Below are 23,114 nucleotides of genomic sequence, written 5' to 3'. Positions count from 1 at the left end.
ATCCATCATTCAGTCCTACTGTTTATTTTCTTGCAGATTTTGCTAAATTTTGACATTTTCACGCTGCAGATTTGTTTATAATGTAGTCACTTGAAAAGCACTGCATAAATTAAATTAAGTTAATAAGAGTGGCCATGTCATTATTGTCACCAATAAAGGCTTTCCAAGACTCAGACTTTCTGCTCCTATGTTTTTACGTCCTTCCTTATAATATCTGCAGCTGTTTCATGTTCCTACAACTGATGCTGAAAACAAGCTAAAGAGCAAAAAGCAGCATGGTGCCCGTTACCCAGCATCACTTTATAACCATCTTCAGAGTGCAGCAGCAGTATTACTTCCCTTTTCCTGCAGCTCCTTCTGTCATTATCCAGAGAGGTCTAATGACGGTGTTAAATGATGCTACACAATCAGTGAGTCTGTGCTGTTTCAGCAGGTAAACACGATGAAGAGAATCACAAACTAAGAAAACGTGTTCAGAAGTCAGGATTCCTTCCCCTGAGATCGCCTGAAAGTAATTTTGTTTGGTTTGTTTCCTCCTCAAAGTTAATTCACATCTCAGGAAGCCTCGAGCCCTTCTCGCTGGTCCAATATCGACAGTTTCAGATTCATCCATCCGTCCAGTGCTGCAGTCTTTTTCAAGACTTTAAATAAGTTATTTTCTTTGTGACAGAACATTTGGTAGAATAGCTCAGGAGGCGTCCATCACCGTCCATCATGAGCGTCCTCTTAAAAAAGTCTCAGTGTGAGCTCCTCTCACGGTGAGAGGTCAGAGGCCACGGTCCAGGGCAGCAGTGGAGGCTAGGCAGAGCTCTTCCTCTTGTCGTGTTTAGGAACATAGTCCCAGCTGTCCCTGTTGAACTCCTGCTGCTTCTGGAAGTTTCTCTTAAAGAAACCAGCCTGAAAATCAGGCAGGGAAACAGGCATGAAGCTGGGTGCTTGTGATGTTCGACAAGATGAGCCATGGATCATCCACCTACCTTCCACAGGCACCAGATTAGAGCCGCCAGTATCATCAGGCCCAAAACTAAACTCACAACGATGATGGAGATCTTCACAGCCGTTGAGGGTTTCTGGGTAAAAACAGCTTCCACCACCAACTGAAAATATACCACAAAACGTTTTACAGGTTGAATCAGTCATTGGGTCTCGTGTGTGCTCTGATTGGCTGACGGGTGTTATACCTGTGTCACAAGTTGAGAATTAATGAGGACAGTGTGACGATCTTCTTTAGGAGATAAAATCCTCGCCGTGCTCTCCAGCTTCATGATACCGTGACGACCCTGACGTAAAACCAAACACCAGGTGTTAATGGGTTTGCGAGATTTATAATCTTCAAACATGAAAATTAATCTGCCAGGTTTCCTCAGCCCACAAAAACTTACAGGCGCCTGCAGCAGAACAGCAGGGTTCAGGTTGACCTCCAGCTGTATGCTAGCATCTCCTTCTGCATCCAGGTTACCGAGATGACACACCAGCTGCTCACACAGCTCATCTTTGTGTCCACAGAACTACACACACACGTTTCACAGAACCAGTGTGTATTCAGAGTAATAAAATATTTCAGTTTTTATTTGAAACAAATCTATTATCAGAATGAAGCCTTGGTTACCATGGTGCGTGTGGAGGTGGGGGAGAAGAAGAACATGAGTTTCCTGATGAAGGAAGCTCGAGGGACATCACAGTCCTCGATGACCGAAACGGATGTGTCGCTTATCGAACACGAACCATGTGACGACTGCAGGAAGAGATGATTGTTAGCGTGATTATCTCCTCAACTCATGATGTGAAGCAACAAAACAAAACCTGCCACTATTACACCAGCTTCACTTTAAAAACACTTCCTTCAGTTTTTCGCCTGCTTGCTTGTCCCAGCTGGGCTCCACCCTGGGCATCAAAGGAACTACAAACACTACTAATAATTTCTGTCCTGACCAAACTTTCCACTGCAGTTGCTGCCGGGGCGTACCTTCCAGTCGATGACCTGCATCAGCCTGTGCCGGTACGGTGCCAGGATCTTCGGCAGTGCAATGCCCACCACGGTGTTTACAGCCCTGCTGGGACCCGAGTTTATCACCTAAAAACAACCAGAGTTTAGATAAAGGCTCTGAAGTGTCATCACATACAGCAGATGATTGGTATGTTACAGTTCACTCCAACTGAGTCATGTTCTGCTGACAACTTCTTAAAATTAAGAAAGCGTCTCCACTTTCAGTTCCCTCATAGAGTCAGCTGCAGGCTTTTCACACATCCGTGTAGAAACTAAACAAATGCAAGCTGGCCTACATAAAAAGATGCCAGTCTCATATTTTACATTTCTTATTTCATATAGAGATTTTTTTAAATGAAAAACAGTGAGATAGTGTGAAAATGTGACGTAAAGGTGCATTATGTAGAAATGAAGTGAAAAAGTCATCATGTGATCAAATTTGGTTACTCCAGCCACTTTAAATGATAAATGACCCGCACTTGTATAGTGCCTCTCAGAGTAAGGACTCCAAAGTGCTTTACACTACAGTGTATCATTCATCCATTCACGCACACATTCACACGCTGATGGTGATGAGCTATGATGTAGCCACAGCCGCCCTGGTGCGCACTGACAGAGGCGAGGCCGAAACATTGGAGCTGCAGTATTAGCTCGCAGGAGACATGGCAACTCCACACTTACTGATGGTAAACAGGAGTTACGTCCCTCCTTAGTTTGTTTTGAAAGGAGAAAAACTGACAATCCCCGCAGCCAGCTGGTTATGAAGCATGTTTCAGTATAGCCTTCCTTCCAAAAATGACTGAAACATTAGACTCTTTTGGGATTTTCTCTCTGTAAAATTATCACTACATTCTTACATACTGCACCTTTAATTAGCTATGCACTGATTGTGGTTTTGAAGGCTGATACCAGTTTCTAGTTCTTTTACAGGTCTGATTTGCTGATAGTCCGAGAACTATATAAAAAAACTCAATTTCATTTTTATTATGATTCTTGGATCATTTTTCATTTTTGAAACTGAAGACCTCAATGTGGAAGAGCTGTTGTTGCTAGAGTGAATTAGCACTTAGCTTAGGGAGTAGGGATGCACCGATAACGATAAAAGTTAACCGAAACCAATGCAGTTACCTTAAAGTGGCTTTACTGTAACTTGTCATTTCTGTTCACCTAATATTTTAGTTTTGTGATCATTTCTATATATATGTGTGTGTGTGTGTGTGTGTGTGTGTGTGTGTGTGTGTGTGTGTGTGTGTGTGTGTGTGTGTGTGTGTGTGTGTGTAGGTAGGTAGGTAGGTATTATCTACCTCACAGTCTTTTCCTGTTGAAAGCAGAGAAAAAAATAAAACCTGTATTCCAATTCGTTGCATCTTTTTTTGTGGTAGAAGTATCGGTATCGGTAATCGATTTTGGAGAGTACTCTGATCCGAGTATCGGTTTGGAAAAAAGTAATATTGTTGCATCCCTATTAGGGGGATTAGAGTTTTCATTAGAAGCAGAGATGAGTTTTCAACAAACAAGTTAGACGAGTTTTTATGATTTCTAGGGGTTTTCTTGTATTTTTTTGCTGAGTAGATTTAAAGAAACCTTAGAACCAGACTCACGTTGTATGTGTAGTTGAATTTTTCTGGGTAGCAATCAGCTGGAATCAAATCTTCATCTCCAAACACAAAAGAAGTGGGAGTCACAAAACTGCAAATACAAAAGAAGAAAGAAAATCTGTTTTTCTCATGTTTTATATATATATATATATATATATATATATATATATACACACATACATATATATATATATATATATATATATGCATCTATATATATATAGATACACACAGATAGATAGATAGATAGATAGATAGATAGATAGATAGATAGATAGATAGATAGATAGATAGATAGATAGATAGATAGATAGATAGATAGATAGATAGATAGATAGATAGATAGATAGATAGATAGATAGATAGATAGATAGATAGATAGATAGATAGATAGATAGATAGATAGATAGATAGATGATAGATTAAATCTTATTTAGTTCTCTTTAACCCAAATTAATTTATATTGAAGTTTACATAACATTAAAAAAACAACAACATTATCATGAATTGGTAGTGTCTCACCCATGGATGCTGACACTGACTCCATATTTAAGAGGAAGGACGAGCATCATGGCGTTGTCATGGAGATACTCCTCCCTCTCATAGTTATCACTGCAGTGACAAAAATAAGGAAACTTTTAAAGAAAATAACAGCAAACGTCTCCTCTTTCCCAACTTCGTCTTACCTGCTGGTGTTGATGTGAATGTGGGCGTCTCCAGGTGTGCTGTTCTGACTAATGTCCAACAGGAAACTAATATTCATCTTTAAGAAATAAAACAACCAGATTTGTTTTGTTTTAATGATTCTTTAACACACACAGTTTTAGCTTGAATCTGTTTGCAAGAGAAACTTTGATATTTCAACAGATTCTTTCACAACATCTTTATAAGGAAATGAGGCAAGAGGAAGCATAAGAACTAAAGGTCCAGACGGTCTTTGACCTTTGGACTGCTGGATGTTTATAACTGGACCGAAGACCAACGATAAATATTTCATTTTGTAATTCATGCGAACCAGAAAATTTATATTCGTTTTGGTGCACAACAGCGAGGTCACAGTAAAGTTACCATTAGAGGAAGCCATGATTTTATCTAGTGTCCATCTGTGTCACTTTACTGTAATACACCACAGAGCCCCTGAGTGCAGCTAGTGTTGGTGTAATAGACAGAAAGCGTGTGATTGGTTGTTTCTTACCTGAGTGTGGGCTGGAAGGACAAGGCTGTTGATGTTGCATTGAACGCTCACGTCCGTAGCGTTAACCTCCTCTGTGACATCACATCTGATCCCGTTGTCCTGCTGCTCTCACACACACACACAGAAAGAGAGAGAGAGAGTCTGTTCTGATGCTGTTCTGCTTACTAAACCAGGAAGTGCAGGACAAGAGCTTGCTCACGTTCTGCAGCACTTTGATGTAGTGGATGTGTTTTGGGAATCGCAGCATCAGCCGAGGCATGAAGGCATCGTCTCCGGCATTGAGCAGAGAGGTTTTCAGCATAATTTGTCCAGATCCCAGAGCAAAGAACTTCTGCTGACTGATAAGAAACAAGATGGTGAACAACAGCAGAACATTTGGAACTATTAGGCAGTATACGTGTGAAAATACGTGTGAAATTTTCAAATTAGTCTCGTGTGACAATTTCGTAGTTCTCATACAAATTTCATAGAATTTACTTTCCCCTTTTGCGGCTGCAGCTGGTTCTCAAGGACTAGCGTCGCCTGCTGCAGGCTGAGATCAACTTAGATTCTGCTGAGATGTCAGACTTAAAGAATAAAACTGATATAAAAAGCTGTACCAGTAAGTCTCTGTGACATTTGGACACAACCATCAAGGAACAGCCTCTGTCCTGAAATATAACATTTATAAACAGAAAAGCTAAATGCTAAACCCAGCAGAGCCTGGACTAAAGTTATTGCTGCCTTTCTAAAACTTTTCAAATCTCACGTATTTCATTATGGTCCCTACAAGTGTGACTAAGCAAACTTTTTTGATTTTCAGCAGCAAAACTTGGTTACATCTTCTTCCAGCTCTTAGAGAGTTCAGATGCTTTTTTCCTCCTCTCCTCCCTATCTTATCCTAAGGCTCTTTGTCTGTCTTTGTGTGTACGGCGCTTCTGCATTTTTTCTGGAAACTGGAAATTATTAAAAATGGATCGGGTCATCTGGTCTCTCAACGTGATTGACAACATTTTTTCAACGATGAGAACGGAAGAAGGGGCTCCCGGATGCCCCTCTGGGACAGAGCCAGCTGGGCATATCATGGGCTCCTGGAAACAGTGGAACCTGATCTGCCTCTCTCAACTGTCTGTAGAGGATTCTGAAGACGTCTGGATATTCGTGGTGTTGGTGTCAGGTTTCGTGCTGTTTGGCCTGAGCAGTTACCTGGCTTATTGGAAAATTAATGAGCTGACGAGGAATATTGGCTCAATCCCGGAGCTCAGGGATGGATTACACCGCGCTGTGAACGCACAAACTCATATAATCGTCGAGAAGAGTCGTAAGCTTGGAACTTTGACTGAAATTCAGACTCTGGCACAGATGGTGGATTCAATCAAGGAGAAAGTTGATGGGTCAGCACGGATTGGGATTGATTAACTACGCCATTACTGGATTTGGAGGGGTTGAGGACCAATAGAACCCTAAGACAGAGAGGAAATTATCTCTGTCTGGCCCCAATACAATTTCTTATCTGAATCTGGTGCCCTTGAGCCTTTGAGGTTGAAATGATTACTCCCCCTCAGAAGAAATGTGGAATGCTGCCGTCGCCATGGTAACTCTGTCTCCCTATCCCAGCCTGGGCGGGACTGCGACCGGTGAAGGCCGTTGAATCGTTTCCAGAAGTCACTGTGCTCTCTAACCCAAATACCTCCTTCCCCTGTCCAGACTGAGGTGACGAGCGCTGCTTATCGTGGCTGCATGCACTGATGTGTGGAGAGTCCCCAACCCTACCTCCCCACCTAGTGGACACTTATGTTGTGTAATGTCTGAAGTCTGTTGCAATTCTGTCTGAGGTGTTTTTGCATAGCAAAGCTGCCCTCCCTGTGGAGGGTAACTCTGAAGTGCCTTTTTTTCCTCCACCTGACCCAATCCTCATGTAAACCCTCTGATCTCTATTAAGGTAGCATGACTCGGGTTGCGAATGACCACAGTCACCAATTATTGTCATGTGTCTATAAATGTATGTACCGGTATGTCTGATCTCAGAATTGTGTGTACTGAAACTCTAATTTCCCTCTGGGATTAATTAAGTATATTTGAATTGAATTGAATAGAATTTGAATCCAGAAGAAGTTTTGTTGGTGGTGTGACGCTTTAGACTTTTGCTTTTCTATTACTCCATCAGCAGCACATGACAGCAGCACAGTCGGGCTGGAGCCAGGATCTAAGCAAACTGCTAACTGATGTTGGAAATGATTCCTCCCGAGTGTGTCTGCAGCTAATTACCATCATGTGTTTTTGGGGAAATTATCTGTGGTGTTCATTAATATAAAAAAAAAGCTGAATGATTAGTTTTGTTTGACTCCAACATAAAACGCAGCTCTGCCATGATCTGTGTGAGAGACTTCTGACTAAACTTTAAAAATAACTTTGCTCATGGTTTGGTTCATCCCCTTGGGTTTATTTCTTAACAGTTCACACTGACTTCCTGCTGGATGTGTGTGTTGTGTGTGTGCTCTTACTGTGGCAGCACTAGTTGACCTGACAGCTGCATGTTGGTGGAACAGTTCACCAGGGAGCAGGAACGAGCAAACTGCGTCTGACGGAGGAGCAGAAGCAGAGTGTTTATGGAGCCAGTAACAATGAACGAACACAGCAGTCATAACTCCCTCACTGGTGATGCTACACACTGATTCTATGACCTCTGATCCCCTGACCCCAGAGTTGCAGATGATTAATAATGATGAACTCATGATCCAGCTGTGAGTTCCTCTTTGTTAACAGTTTCTGCTCTGCAGAGGGGAAACAAAATGGAGCAGGACGTTAAGTTAATGTGCTGCAGATGAGACATCCGCAGCTGCAAACACATCTGGGTTAGCAGGAAGGTGTCTTACTGTGCCTCTGCCTTCAGATGAGCTGTTCCTTTGTGATTCAGAGGTTGAAATCAAATGTTTTGGTAATTCTTTTGAATAAATATTTGCAACTCCCAACATCCTAGTTGAGGTGGCTTGGGCATCTGGTCAGGATGCCTCCTGGACGCCTCCCTGGTGAGGTTTTTCGGGCACGTCTAACCGGGAGGAGGTCTAAAGGTGGACCCAGGACACGTTGGAGGGACTATGTCTCTCATCTGGCCAGGGAACGCCTTGGGATTCCCCCGGAGGAGCTGGCCCAAGTGGCTGGGGAGAGGGAAGCCTGGGCCTCTCGCCTTAGGCTACTGCCTCCGCGACCCGACTCCGGATAAGTGAATGAAAATGAATGAATGAATGAATGAATGAATGAATGAATGAATGAATGAATGAATGAATGAATGAATGAATGAATGAATGGATGAATGAATGAATGGATGGATGGATGGATGGAACTCCCAACATTTTCTTTTCTCTGAAAACTGAACCTAAATCCTCACTAAAATCTACGATCCCCTCCCTGCCGTCACAAAAAAAAAATAATAATTTTGCCTTTGTTATACACGTTGCTGAAAATATTTACTATATGCTTCCCCAGTAACACATTCTGCTGTATTCCCTCAATATTTTACTTTTAATGAGGAGTTTTTAATTTCACTTTATTTATAAAGCCCTTTCCACAACCTTATTGGATGCCCAAGGTGCTGGACAATGCAACAAGAAACAAGTACAAGTAAAACTATAAAACAGCCATAAAAACATAAAAACTAATTAAAAGGCCGCATCACATGCAGGACAACGAAGCCATGCTACGACATCTACTGTTAGAAAGCCATGACATAAAAATGCGTCTTCAAACGGGACTTAAAAACCAGCAAAGAAGGTGACCGGCACACGGTTAAAGAAAAATCACCCCGTGACTTGTACTTAGAACGTGGAACAGTTCCCTATCAACTGAGCAGAAGGTTCTTGATAGAGCATGACTATTCAAAAGGCTAGCCAAGTAAGAAGGAGCAGTTCCAGAGTTAGCGCCTTGAATTTTGCTCTGAAGAGCACAGGGAGCCAGTGCAGACATTCCAGCACAGGAGTAATGTGCTCCCTGCGTGTCGTGCCTGTCAATAACCTGTCAATAACCTGTTTTTCCAAAGTCAAGTTTTGACCCCTGCAGTTTTTACCACCCAAAAACTATATTACGCTATATTAAATTGACACTGGTTGAGCTCTAGGACCAAGCAGAAAACAACCATTTGTGTTCAAGCCTGTTTCCCATTAGAGCATACTGTAAAGATACACCCCCCGTGTCCCCCCCCCCCCCACTTCTAAAGTGAAAATTACGTCCATGCACTGCACCCTGACTTAAGCCTAATTTATACTTGTCATTCAGCTCCACGAGGGAGAGACGCACGGAAGGAGACAATTTGCCCTCATCCTTCTCAGTCTCCTGGAGAGTGTTGCAAAGCAATTCCCTGTCAGGACAACAGAGGGCGTAGCGCTGTTCTGTGGTATCCTGTCATGTATTCGGTCCAAGATAGTGTGTTTATATTGTGGGTTTTTTGAATTTAAGAGACTTTTTAACGCAAGCAAATTTGTCCCTCATTCTCTTCCACCTTTTCATGCACTCGTCACCTCTAAACCCATGTTTCTCGTCATTTCCATCCACGAATAAAATTCACTCCAGTCACGGGGAATAAAATGTTCATACTTTTAGAGTTTTTCCATGAAGTATTCATCAAGCTTCTCCGTGTCTGCCGCTAGATATCCTTGGCTCTCTTTATGTTTTTGAGGGTGCAATGGTGGCGCTGCAGGCAACAGCAGAGTCCTAGCCAATCACAAGCTTGCATTCTCCGTATTGACGGATGGATGTCTAGAAAAGAGAGCTCGACTCCGTCCGTCCTTGCGAACCTGTCGGAGAGCCCTCGAAAGGACGGATAATGGTGTTGCGTGTGTCCGTCCCGACACAGACGGAGAAGTATAAATTAGGCTTTAGACCGGCATACAGTGAATTACAATAGCCCATTCTGGATAAAACCAAAGCATGAGTGACAGACTCCAGGTTAACTCACAACAGCAGCGGCTTAATTCTAGCCAAGCGGCGTAGGTTAAAAAAGCATGACCGCACAGCATAGTTAATGTGCAAATAAAATCGGAATCCATTTTCACACCTAAATAGGTAATGGTGATGTTCACATTAGCAGCCAAAGGTCCTAGTTCTACATCAGGGCTGGTATTATCTGCGGTACCCGCAGAGAAAACTATGACCTGAGTTTTGTCATCATTCAGACACAAAAAGTTAGAGAGCATCCAGGTTCTAATATCCCTTAAGCAGTTTAATAGGTTTGAAACAGATCCGCCTGCCCCTCGCTGAAGGGGAACGTAGATCTGGCAATCATCTGCATACAGATGAAACTTTACTCCAAGATGCCGAAGGAGAGGCCCCAATGGACCTAAGTAAATGGCTAACAGCAGAGTACCCAACACAGAGCCCTGCGGTATTATGCTAGTGAGACTGGCAGTTTAATGTGTTATAGACACAACACTGCTGTGAAGGTCCTAATGTGTTGCATTAGCTGTTACCTGGTTGCTGATGGTGTTACGATGGCCTTCACTTTGCTGTAAAATAGGCTTCAAAAGAGGAAAACTTCTAGAGACTTTGTGGCTCCTTGTTTCTCTCAGACCATAAGAAACCTGGAACTGAACCGGCGTATAAATGTCCTTCACATCTTTCTGTCAGGAAACAAGAAGGAATTAACACCATCAGCATCTCTGTAGCCACCTAAGCTAGTGATAAGCATGCTTTGTTGTTCGCGTTTTACCTTCTGATATGCCACATGTGTTGTGCAAGTAGTGTGGCTGTGTCGCACTTTGACATGTCCCCGGATGCTGTTTGACGTTCCATTACCGTGGAAATAGAAACGGTGAGGGAAGGACGGTTTGTGAAGAAGGTCAGAGGTCAAATTATACTGCAGATCTGAGGAGAAAAGAGTCACTTAAACATTTAAATACACATTTTCAAACATTTACAACAATAAAGAACAGATTTACTGGACTCCAGGTAGAAACACTGAGCCTTACCGTACCTATGAATCCTCTGAAACGTCTGGAGGATACAGTGAAGCAGATGGTAACGTTGAGGCAAACAGTTTGAGTCCTATGATTTCTGCACAGTGCCACTTGCTGGTCAATCTGCTCAGGCAGCAGCAGGGATGCATTCACCTGAATGACCGGGCGGGTCCTGCAGATTAGTCACAGGAGCCGTTACGGCTTAGTGAAACAATTAGATAGTCCTGTTTCTCCTGCAGTAAAAATCAAATCAGGAAGCTTCTTTATTAAACCCATGTCACCGGTGTGAATTTACCTGAGGACCACGGCTGAGTCTGAGAGGAACGCACCAACTGCCACATCTGCTGAGAAACAATCTCATCTGATTAAAATCCTCCACAGAGAAGAGAACTGTAATGATGCTGTGAGATAATAATTCACCCACCCTCGTAGCCATTTTCATCTATGTCAATACCAGAGTTTAGTGACTGTCCAAACATCCTCAGGTCATGACCCAAAGAGGACCCAGTGATCCTCTGAAACACACACACACACACACACACACACACACACACACACAAAGCACCATAATGATATTTTGTTTTACTGGTTAAAGCACAAAGTACATAGTGTAAAAAAGTTAATTAGAAGATCTAATTAAATAAAAACAACCGCATATCAGGTGTAAATATTCCCAAAACTTTCTGAATCAGTCATTTAGTTGAAAGTTGAGTTTTACCTGTGATGGAGTTGGTGAAATGCCGTCCTTCCTGCCATTGTAGATGTAAATGGCTCCTTTGAGGTTGTCTTCCTGTGGAGCTCCAACCACAACATCTACACACACACACACACACACACACACACACACACACACACACATGCACCAGTGTTTAGTGTGTTTTTACCAAACCAGTGTGTTTTAATACACTAGCAGATATTTGTTAGCCTGGCAAGCCAGACTAAATAAATGTATTATTTAGTCTGGCAACGTTCCATTGACGGCTCTCGGTTGTGGGGCGGGTTCTACCATTGTCTTTCAAATGATCTCCGCATGCTACTGGACAATGAATGTGACATACTCTTGTTTCACTCTGTTGCATCATCCCACCCACCAGGCATATAGAGTGCCCTGATTGGCCCACAAAGCGGATAAAGCTCTGTGATTTGTTCACTAAGCAGATAGAGCACTATGATTGGCCCACCATTATGGACCAATCACAGCTCTTTATGTGTTTGAAACCCCTCTAGAGAGCTGTGATTGGCCAGCCAGAATGCTGTTGGGGCTGCAGAGGTTCCAGTGGAGCGTTCCTAGACCAAACTTTGCAAAGCAAGAATGTGGTCTAGTTCACTAGGCTAGATATTTGTTTCATTGCATCATGATGTGCTTGAAAGGGGGTGCTTTATTTTTCCCCATGACAGACCTAAATCTATTTGCTTCAATTAAACCAAGTAATTGTTTGTTTCATGCAAAGGTTCACTTTCTGTTTTGTTACTATTTCTGGAAAGCTGCAGTAGAGTTGTCATGGCTCTAATCCAGCTGGAAACTATTCAGGGCAATTATAGCTTTTAAGTATATTATAAACATGACAAATCGCCAGTGCAATCCTTTCATATATAACCTGAGTTTATCAAAGGGCTCTGAAAGGTTATTTTTACCCTCAGCAAAGTGAGAGAGGCTATTTAACACACATAAAAACTTGTTCTAACACCTCACAGGACATCCCTAAAAATACACCTTCACCCTGTCAGAAGCCATTGGGTAAACATAACCAAGTTTCATTCAGATGTGTACCTCCAAAAGGCCACACATGTGTCTGTGTACACATATATGACCCCACAACATGAGCAATAAAAGCACACACGGCTTTTTATCTCACTGTGGCAGATTACAGGGCGAGCTGAGTTACAGTTTGTCATTACAGTTTAATGAGCTTAATAACACACTCCACCCCTCACACACACCCACACAGATGTGAGTGAGGGGGTCTTGTGTGTGTGTGTGTGTGTGTGTGTGTGTGTGTGTGTGTGTGTGTGTGTGTGTGTGTGTGTGTGTGTGTGTGTGTGTGTGTGTGTGTGTGTGTGTGTGTGTGTGTGTGTGTGTGTGTGAGAGTGATGTGTTGAAATCACACTTTATTATCAGAATGTTGTGGAGAGTGGTGATCTTTGTGAGCTTCAGCAGAAGCTGTGGTGAAGTAAAAAAAATTAAAGAGACCTGACTACTTCAGAAAATTACCACTTCTGTAGTGCCCTGGAGCTAAAGCGGCTAACCTACAGCTTTTTAAATGACGTTCCTCAGTGTTTGTACTAGCAGCATTTACCATTTGCTGTGTTTTGGTAGCAGGCGATGAGTAAATATTGTTAATATCATAAGAAAAATGCAATTTTTCCTCATTGTTGAAGGAGACTGAGTAAACGATGGAATGGTAATATGTTAGTTTGGCAGCAGCTTTTTTTGTTTTAGCTGTTAACTAATTTATGTTTCATCAGTGCAGGTGTGTCATTACCTGGGTAACCATTGTCATCCAGGTCCCCGAGGGTAGCGATGGTCTCCCCAAACCGGGCAGCGAAAGAGTTGCTGCCTTTCAGCTGGAACTCTGCCTCCTTCAGCTTTGCCTACGAGAGTTTGTGAGGATTCAGACAATCTGAACTGTCAGGAAATATTGGATCAAACCGTAAAATTTGTCTCCCGTTATATTCCTACCTGTCCGTCGTTGATATACACATGCACTCGTCCTTCCTCTCTGGTGACGCCCGTTGCCATGGGAGCACCAACCAACAGGTCCGATAAACCGTCGGCGTTCAGGTCCACCACACACACACTGGAGCCAAAATAAGATCCCAGCTGGACAAAGACACACCTGTTATAGACCCACTGTTTACAAAGATGGCCGTTAATGATAAATAACTTCTTACTTCCATTCCAGACACTTCTGAAACCACCTGCAGCTTCTCATTGATTACCGAGAAGATGAAGACCTACGTGATGAAGACACTGGCTTTAATCACCAGATAACACACAGGCTAGGACCATGAAAATCCCAACTAATCATGGTTTTAGAGGCACTCTTACTTTGCCCCTCTGGTTGTATTGTGGAGCTCCACCCACCACCTCCACAGAGGAAGGACTCAGAAAGTGACCCGCTCCAACCGAGTAACCTGGAGCATGAGGACACAGAGTCAGTGCAGACAACAATGTCACATTCTTACTGTTCTGGTAGTTACGGTAGCAAAAAGACACAAACAGGTGTACTTTAGACCCCTGAAGTTTAGGGGCAGTTGTGTTGTTGATGATATAACAGGAAGGAAGCTTGTTCGCCGTTGCTGACAATACCCCACTCCCCAACAGAAACATCCTCCTTCAGACCACCAACTTCCTTTCTAGAGGGAAGTGGGTTTCATCACTCCCCACAGTGTGGTGAGTCGGGTTCCAGGAACAACAGGGTCAGAAATTACAAGCCAGTGAGTTTTAGTTTGACATCTCGGATGAAAGAAACCTGGTCGTAACCACGTTGGTTTGGGTTGAAGGGGTTTGAACCTAAAATGGAATCGACTGAGCTGAGGGAATTCTGTGACCATCTGCAAGTTTAGATGTGAAAAACTCAGGCTAAGACATCTACACCTCATGAATGCATATCCGGGCTGCATCTAGCTCAGGAATGTTTAGCAGAATGTCACACCTTTCTGAAGGACTTCCTTTTGTGAGGAGGTGCTGGGAGATGGTCTGTTCCTACTGCGTGAACCCTATGTCCCCTAATCATCTATGTGGAAGACCAGGACACCTAACTGGAACCTAAAACTACTCAGTCAGTCAAAATAAACATGTTGCAGCTAACTGGAACAAAAAGGCGGGTGGTGATGTAAAGCACATTAACACTGAAGTGAAACCCTTAAACTCAACAGTATTTTAGTTAGAATAAATATAACCTCCTCTAGATGGTTCGGTGTGGCGGGGTTTTCTTCTCTATTTGTTTTAGAAATAAAAATAACTTCTGAAAAGTGGTCTCAGAATTAGTTTGAGTCATTTTCATTGGCTGTGTGTGGATATTTTTATTACCCAGGTAGCTTCCGAAGCTGACCGCTCCGGTGTCGTCATCCAGATACACTGATATCCCTCTGCTGGTCATGTTGTAGACCAGAACTGAACCCGTCCAATAGGACGTTCCTGGTGCCCCAAAGATGATCAGATCCTAAGAAAAGGGAGCCTCTGGGTTTTTATATGATGCAATAATAGTTCTGTTTAATCAATGATCCAATCAGATCACTGACTATAAAACCATGATGCAATAAACATGTCACCTGTGTGTGTTACTGACCTCCGTCATGAAGTTGGAAATACCCGCCTGGCACGATCCATAATTCTCACCAAACTTCCTCTGGTGGTCTGAAAGAGAGACACAGAGGTGTGAAGGGAGGCAACCGAGGAGAGAATATACAAACGTTTGATTTTAGTTGGAATTTGTTTGAATACTGAGCCAGGTTCTGTTATTAAAGGGGAGTTTTCCTCTCCACTGTTGCTACATGCTTGTTTATCATGAGTATTGCTGTGAAGTTACTGACACAAGTCAGTGACTCCATGCATTCGGCTGGTATTCCTTACCTGGGAGACGTAACTAATTGGAATAATGAGCTGAACTCAGTGCACTGACAAGTAGGTTCAATTGGAATGTTTACTTTATAAAATTCCTTCAGGCGACTCGTGTGAATTGATGCTACATAACAAAACCGAATTGGATTGTTGCTTTCTTGCCAAAAGAAAACAACTGCAACTATTTTCTAAAATATTTGAAAGAGGCTTTGCAAACTACAATAAAAACACACTTTTCAAGTTTCAACTAATGAAAATGTGCCTGATGTGTGTGTCAGGGAGTGTGAGAGAGAGAGAGAGAGAGAGAGAGAGAGAGAGAGAGAGAGAGAGAGAGAGAGAGAGAGAGAGAGAGAGAGAGAGAGAGAGAGAGAGAGAGAGAGAGAGAGAGAGAGAGAGCACAATGTGAGTGACATTTTGAATTATGTTTGTACCTTTGTAGCAGGGTATCATGTGTCGGGGTGATGAAAGGTCATTTCCATAGAGATAACACACCCCGTTGGGTAGTTTGTTGTTTAGGTTGTCTTGCCTGGAGTAGTAGACGTTCTTCCAGCGATGAGCACATGCCTGAAAACACACACACACTCAAACTACATGTGACAAGGACTCACTGCTAAGTCACACGTTAGCAGTGTTGTTGCTCCCATGACCCATAACTGTGTGTGTGTGTGTGTGTGTGTGTGTGTGTGTGTGTGTGTGTGTGAGAGAGAGAGAGAGAGAGAGAGAGAGAGAGAGAGAGAGAGAGAGAGAGAGAGAGAGAGAGAGAGAAATTTTGTCAGCTCTGCTGCGCAAGAAGATGATGGAAGAGTCTGGGTATTAAAATCATCCTGATCACACCACATGTTTCTGTGGTTTCTACTTTCAGCTCTCTGATGTGTAAATAATTGCTTATCTGTGTCAGAACTGCTACAGAAACACTGGATGAGTGGGAAATAACTATTAAAGGGATTTAATAACTGTTGATGCGGGTGTTAATCAGCTGTTTGATCTTATCATAAAAACATTAAGTGTTATTTGTGAGGTGTGTGAAACTGAGTTGTATCATTTTTTATGTACCGGCTAAGGTTGATCAGGCTGGTCAACTATGGCAGCCATCTTTAATCAGATTAATCAGTTCTATCCATCCAACGAGTACTTTCTAAATCATTTTCTGAACTCCGTCCAGTAGCTCAGGAATTATTTAGCACTACTCCCAACAGTAGGTACGGCATTTAGAAAAACCCCTGATGTCAGTTAGAAGAGTCCAGTTGTCTCTCTGAACAACACAACTAACAGAATCTCCTCCATATTGTCTCCAAACAGCTCTGAGCCAAGTGTTGCAACGCTGTGGAAATTATCACTAATACGTGGATGTGACTGGCTCACCCCACAGCCATCTTAGAAATGTTCTCCACAAAACAGACTTCAGTTGGAAACTTCCAAGACTCAAGAGGCTGACGCTAGATGCTATTTCTGGACATTAAATGGTTGTGAAAACAAATAGATCATCTTCTGAAAAGTGTCGCCGTAGACAGAATGGATGTCGTGTTTGGTTGTTTACTTGTTGCAGTGAGTTTCTCATAAAGTAGTCTGAGAAAGATTATTTGAAGTGGAAGTTCAAAAGAACTTCTTCTGGTAAATAGTGTGTTTTTCCAGATAAAATCAGTTTTTTTATGTTAAACACAGATCGTGTTTCAACTGTTTTATTTAGGTTCAGTTAGCCTCAGGGAGATGAAGCAACGATCATCATTAGCGATGGGTACCGAATTCAGTACTTTTTATGGTACCGACCGAATTCCACAGTACCGACTGTGCACCGATTCACGTCATTTGAAACGGTGCCTCGTTTCGGTACCCGTCCTTCATAACGAGAACTTGCCTAGACAGCTGCGCATGCGCAAGAGCGTTATGTCGTCGGTAGCTGCGAGCCAGTTGTAAACAGAGCAGCATGGTAGAAAGAACGCATGCTAAAGCTTGGGTCCACTTCACTAAATGTGATGGGTAACTGGGTGATGATGAAACCAGTGACAACGATCTAAGTGAGACATTCTCATCTTAATCTGCTCCGGTAGGTAAATAAAATGTTTAAGATAACGTTAGCTTGATATGTTAGCTTCTGTTTTGCTAATGGTGCGTTCGCTTTCTCCTCGGAACTCCCAATTTCCGACTAGAAGAACATGAACGTGCTCTAAAGTTTGGCTTCACTTTACTAAATGCGACGGGTGATTGGGTGAAGATGAAACCAGCGACAACGATCTAAGTGTGAGGCATCATCGTTTTAATCTGCTCCAGCAGCTAAATAAACTGTTTAAGATAAAGTTAGCTTGATAAATTAGCTTCCATTGTCACCATTGTTATCAGCTAATGGTACGTTCGCTTTCTCCTCGGAAATTCTAACTTCCCAGTAGGAAAAATCAAAGAAAAAGGATGGCAAAAGGAATGAAGATACACAGTAAATTTAGTTCACAGTAAAGATGTTTGCTTCAGTTTAATTATCAGCTTATAAAACTACAAGGACGATGTTAAAATACAAACAGTTGTATGTTATTTATCGTGATATTTATCAAATATGGTTATATATTGAGAAAAATATAAATTTAATTATAAAAGAGAATTAAAATATTAAACACTCAAAAGTATCAAAAATTGGTACCGTTAAGTACCGATATCGATTCCTAGGTACCGGGAATTAGTACAGAATCGATTCAAATGTCAAAGGTACCCATCCCTAACCATCATAAAGATTCTAGTGTCCTTACCAAGACACGGCCACCGTTTTGTTCCTCCTGTCGAGACAAACTGACGCCCAGCCACTGATAATCGCTCTCAGGTTGACACGTCTTCCCACAATGTGACACATCTGGACATAAACACACAACTGTTACTCCTAATTTCTCAGGCAGCTCTGCAAGAAGGCATGTGACAGCAAAAATAGACTTAAACTGAATAAACATTTACTTCGTGTTTTCAGTTTGACTGACAGTTTGTATTGCTGCAAAAAGACTACACACACACACACACACACACACACACACACACACACACCAGCATGCAAAGGTTGGCAAACGTGGTGCTCAGCCGTGATGTTGCAGCGGAAAACAGATCCGGGAGATTTAACCGATGGCTTGGAGGACATGTTAGCTACGGGAGCTCCAACCACTAGCCTAGAGGAGAAGAGGAGATACATTGAGGATGTTATTTCTCTGTCTGAATGGAGTGCTGTGTGTGAAGCATCAAAGAGCTTCTCTCAGTGCAAGTATCACCTAATTAATGAGTAAACACACACACACACACACACACACACAGCGTTAGGCTGTGCATGCATTGACTTTCAAAGAACATTATTATGATGACTGAAACAGACTTTAACTAATAAAATAAATGGATCAATAGTTATTAATAAATAAGCAATTTTTTGACAGTAGGGAATCAGAAATTCTCTGTAAACAACAGACTAATTGTGTAGTTTTTATGCACCAATCAGGAACATTCTGCACTAACTGAAGGTAAATGATCAATCAAAGTGTGATGCAGACCATTTATGAGCTCCATGACGATGCAGCAGCACTGAATATCCAAACATAGATAACTCGGGGCCACGGAACACCAAGCTGTGCTCTTGATCCAGGTTATATCCTGCAGCAGGACTGACCAAGACCAGGACCTGAACCAGGCCGCAGAGCACCCAAACATGGTCTCCAGGTGAGCGCATGTTGGAGGGCAAACTGCTGCAGAAAAACAGAGAAGATTATGACTTGGAGCATAAAAGTCACCCTGAACTGAGAGCGGATCAACATCCCTTTTAACTTCCTGCAGGTGTTTTTGGATTTGCATGCTGCTCTGTCAGACCTGAAGACGGTACATTTGTTCTAGTTTAAACTAAAGCATCATGGAACAAAGGCAACTTCATTGTGAGGATGCTTAAAGAGCAAGTCACCCCCTACAAGAAATTTACTTCACTCCCACTTCATGCTTGAAAAATGCAACAAATACTGTTGCCTAGCAGACCGAGAGGGTGGAGCCGCTAACAAATTCACACACACAGGCTCACAACGACATTGTGACATCATAATGTACCAGTTTACATCATAGCATACCTCTTAGCCAATAGCGGTGGCAGATTTAAATTCAAATACAGTGCAGAGTTTTTACCTGACAACGGCACAACACTACCAGTTTTAGGCAGAAAATTTAAATTTGAACTAAGATGCACTGAAGAACCAAATTATTGACTACACGTGTCTGCAGCACAGTTAGACACTCGTTTATATAGTTTATCAGAAAAAAAGTTGATTTGGGGGTGACTTGCTCTTTAAGAAATAAGAATCTCACATTTGTTTACTTGGACAAAATATTTCCCTCTCTGAGGGAGGTTTGAACATACTGTTTTATGATGATTGCCCCATCCGACAGCACAGACCCAGATTAAAGTATCCGTATTATTTCTGTTCATTTTGGCTGTCATCTAAAATCCATCCGTAAAGAGGAACGCCCCACAGAGGAGGAAGGTGAGGTTGGCAGGTGGAGCCATTTCAGCAGCTCTTCTACTTCATCTCTGCTTGTATTTTGATCAGCTCACATTTTAAGACATTATCAAAGCTCCTGTGTCCCATTTAAAACATTTAGATGAAAAAGGGAAATGTTCATTTGCAAAAACAGACAATAACCATTTTGATCAAAGTCACCAGACTTTAATTTGACTGCTGTCAACTCATGAAAATAATAAAAAGATGATTTTTATTAGTTTATTAAATCTGAGTAATCTGTATTTACAAATGAACTCTTTAAGCTTTTCTTCAAGTTAACTAATTGCTGTTTAGCCATCCTGACTGCCCTGTTTCTCTGTTTCATGTCAGAAGATAAGCTGTCTCCTGCTATCTCCAGTGTGAAATCACTATTTTCTTTCAAATCTAAATGAGGCGGTTTCACTAAAATCTTAATTTAGTTTTTCTCAGCTTTTCCTCTTTCTGGAGAGCCCTGACCTGTCTTCTCTTGGCAAAGAGACCAGATACTATACATTTATTTCTTGATCTGATGAAATTAACAACTTCCTGTCTTTGTGACTGAACTTTTCAAAGTTCAATTTAATCCCGATAAATTTATAGAAGTGACAGGATTAAATTGAACACAACAGCTTCATAGGGGTCATCACATAAAAAATGTCAGGAGTTTATCAGATGAAGTGAAAATGTCCATACCGTTCAGACAGCCAGCTGCGCGCTCAGTGAATCTCCTTCTCCTCCTCTGACTTTACTGAAACCTCCTGTTGCTCCAAAAACCCCTATAACTGTCTCGCGCGAGAAGATTCAGAGATTTGCCTTTTAGATAAACTCAGATTAGGCTACTAAAGAAAAGCAACTCACTAAAGAAGGAGAAACAAGCAGCAGCTAAACTTCATTTAGGTTTGAAATGAAATGAGAGCCGCTTGAGCGCGCGCGGAGACCCTCCCTCTGCTTACTGCACGTGTGTGTGCGCGCGTTTCCGCCCCAACCGCCCAAGCTACAACTGTGTGCGCAAGGAGAGCACGCGGATCCCTTTGTGTGTGTGTGTGTGTGTGTGTGTGTGTGAGTGTGTGTGTGTGTGTGTGTGTGTGTGTGTGTGCGCGCGCACGAGCGTGCAGTGTTTCCTCTGCAGTTATCATCCAAGTGTTAACGGAGTTTAAGGTCATTGTGACGTGACGTATCAACAAGCGCGCGCACACAGGAACTATTGTCACAAATATGACAATTTAATTAACATTTTTAATGAATCCTTGTTTACTTTGATATTATTTATGAGATCGTGTTATTTGCACAGGTGGCTTTGGAACAAGTCTTAAAAGTTTTATAAGTTTTGGAAGTGTTTTTAAGAACGGCTTAATTTGAACTAGATCTTCCCGGAACAAAATCCTGGAACTGTCTTATTTTGAAAGGACCGTTCAGGCCACTAATGCTACCAATTTGTGCTTTACGCAGGGTTCGAATTACGGGTGAGCTGAAAGGATCCCGGCTCACCCCAAAAGATGACAGGCTCCCCTGGAAGCCCTCAACTTACACACCCAGGGGGAGCCCGAAACGATCCTGGTTCTACTGACATTACATTATCTATGTGGACTCTCCAGGGATTACTTTCAGCTGAGAGGCGCAGAGCTCTGATCGTTGATGCGCTCCAGACATCTGCGTCCTTAGCACGGCCAGCATGTCGCCACCTCAAAAACAAAGTTAACACGCGATCGTTTATGTCGGCTCATTTCCTTTTATACTTGCTGTCTTTTATTTGTGCCTGATGTGTTTCGCTGCTGCGGAGCGGAGCGCATCACCCGTTTTATCCTCTGGTGACACCTCACTGGTGCGGTCAGCATGCAGCCAGAACTGTAGTTCAAAAGTAATTCATGAGGTGAAAAAATATGAAGCCAGGTAGCAGTTTTTCTTTAGGATTGAGAGGAGATGCAGGAAGATAATAAACAGACAGGACAGAAAAATTGTCAAATAAATAGTGTTTGTACCTGGTGGTTGCAACAAACAGACACCATTGAAGGTAATCAGAAGTGAGGAACAGAAAATGAAATTATTCTTTCAATGTTTAGATCAGCAGGAACTCCGAGAGGCTGCAGGAGTATCAGTGAGGCTGCTGCGCAGGGGGAGGGGGAGAGGGCTGAAGCAGGGGAACAGGAAAGATGCAAAAACTACCATGTGGGCGCAATTTTAATTGTCAAAAACTCCAGTGAACCTTTCAATTAAAGCATGTGTATTTTCTCCTTGCTCTGCTCTGCAGGTCAGGGCACTGTGAATTATGTTTTATTGCAAAATTATTTCAACCACTTTTGCATTTTTAGGTTAAAATAAACAAAAAGTCCCAATTTCCTTCTAAACATAGAGGAGATTTGTGTTTTTGCATTAAAAATCAATAAGAGGACTTCCTGTTAAACCATTTTAAAGATGGTTTAACCACTGTGTGATGTCACAACCATTGTGTGATCTGTAATCTTCACCATCTGAAGTGGTACATGTTGGTTTTCGTGTAAGGCAATTCACACCCACAATAACAGTGTGACTTGGGTTGCGCTAAAGAAAGTTACACAGGGGCAGAAATCAGATCAGCTCAGATAGACACAGATTTTAGGTAAATGTCGTCCATCATCATTTTCCATTGACAGTGAAGAACTGTGACACAATATAAAAGTATTAAAGGATAAAACAATTAATTAAATTAAATGATGTGATTTTTGATATTTGATTTTCAACCATCAAAAAGTAAAATTTGATTCTGTTGCTCACTTATTCCTTTGGCTTTTGCTCGACTAAACTGGTAGATAAACATTTGAAAAAAACAGTGTTTAAAGGCTTGATTAAAACATTTAATGTTGCAGGCTCAAATTATTATTCTTGCTTAAAATATTTTTGTTTTTTTAACCACATAATTTACATTATTTTCTCTAAAAAAATTAGAGAATATAAATTTTTGTTTGGGTCATTAAAGAGACAATGTGTAGTTTTTAACCATTAATTTTGGGAAATGTCCATCAAAATGTTATTGAAAAAGAATGAAATGATGCCCAGTTGTTGAAAAATATTGGCGGCTTCGTAACATATACCCATAAAAAATCAGGTCTAAAACACATGGGAGCAGGTCTAAAGGTGTTTCTCAATGTCAAGGAGATGTCTTGCAAGGTCTGGCTGGCGCCTTGCTTACGAGGACACTGTCCTTCCTTGGTCAAAGAAAATGGTTAAATGGAACAGACTTGCATCATGTGACCACGGCGGTCACGTAACATCACGTGACACGGGAGATAACGCTATATTTTATATGTATTAGCTTCAATATAAATGTATAACAAGCCTTTTACTTTTTAAATTGTGTTTATGTTTATTACATTAAATACATAAGT

General features: G+C 41.9%; 1 protein-coding gene across 3 annotated transcripts; it reads right to left on the bottom strand.

Annotated features, from left to right (window-relative positions):
- Positions 1–513: 513 nt before the first annotated feature.
- itga4 (integrin alpha 4) lies at positions 514–20,674 on the bottom strand. 3 transcript variants are annotated; one of them, XM_070544058.1, is made up of 29 exons: positions 20,446–20,674; positions 18,784–18,972; positions 18,293–18,411; positions 18,007–18,107; positions 15,703–15,835; positions 15,000–15,067; positions 14,741–14,873; positions 13,757–13,842; positions 13,600–13,662; positions 13,388–13,528; positions 13,191–13,299; positions 11,426–11,520; positions 11,132–11,222; positions 11,003–11,051; positions 10,725–10,879; positions 10,461–10,615; positions 10,222–10,371; positions 7,264–7,340; positions 4,980–5,118; positions 4,781–4,882; positions 4,272–4,348; positions 4,108–4,197; positions 3,589–3,676; positions 1,967–2,074; positions 1,610–1,735; positions 1,383–1,508; positions 1,182–1,280; positions 978–1,097; positions 514–897 (listed from the first exon to the last, which is right to left on the bottom strand). In XM_070544058.1, exons 2-29 carry the CDS (start codon positions 18,957–18,959, stop codon positions 799–801), a joined length of 3,075 nt encoding a protein of 1,024 aa, XP_070400159.1. In that variant the 5' UTR covers positions 18,960–18,972; positions 20,446–20,674; the 3' UTR covers positions 514–798. The 3 variants fall into 3 exon arrangements, with proteins under 3 accessions (XP_070400159.1, XP_070400158.1, XP_054602675.1); XM_070544057.1 differs by having other exon boundaries at positions 18,784–18,975; positions 20,446–20,650; XM_054746700.2 differs by having other exon boundaries at positions 11,003–11,048; positions 18,784–18,975; positions 20,446–20,650.
- Between the last annotated feature and the right edge of the window lie 2,440 nt (positions 20,675–23,114).

Source organism: Nothobranchius furzeri, chromosome 14 (assembly GCF_043380555.1).
Source record: "Nothobranchius furzeri strain GRZ-AD chromosome 14, NfurGRZ-RIMD1, whole genome shotgun sequence".
Taxonomy (NCBI): domain Eukaryota; kingdom Metazoa; phylum Chordata; class Actinopteri; order Cyprinodontiformes; family Nothobranchiidae; genus Nothobranchius; species Nothobranchius furzeri.
Note: the sequence above shows the minus strand (reverse complement) of the source record. Positions and strands in the feature narration are given on the sequence as shown.

Coding starts and splice junctions, on each gene's coding strand:
- itga4 (XM_070544058.1), bottom strand. CDS start 18,959: ATGCGCTCACCTGGAGACCATGTTTGGGTGCTCTGCGGCCTGGTTCAG. Junction 2,075..3,588: donor AATTCAACTACACATACAAC/GTGAGTCTGGTT, acceptor GGTTGTTTTTAG/GTGATAAACTCGGGTCCCAG. Junction 1,098..1,181: donor ATTCTCAACTTGTGACACAG/GTATAACACCCG, acceptor GTATATTTTCAG/TTGGTGGTGGAAGCTGTTTT.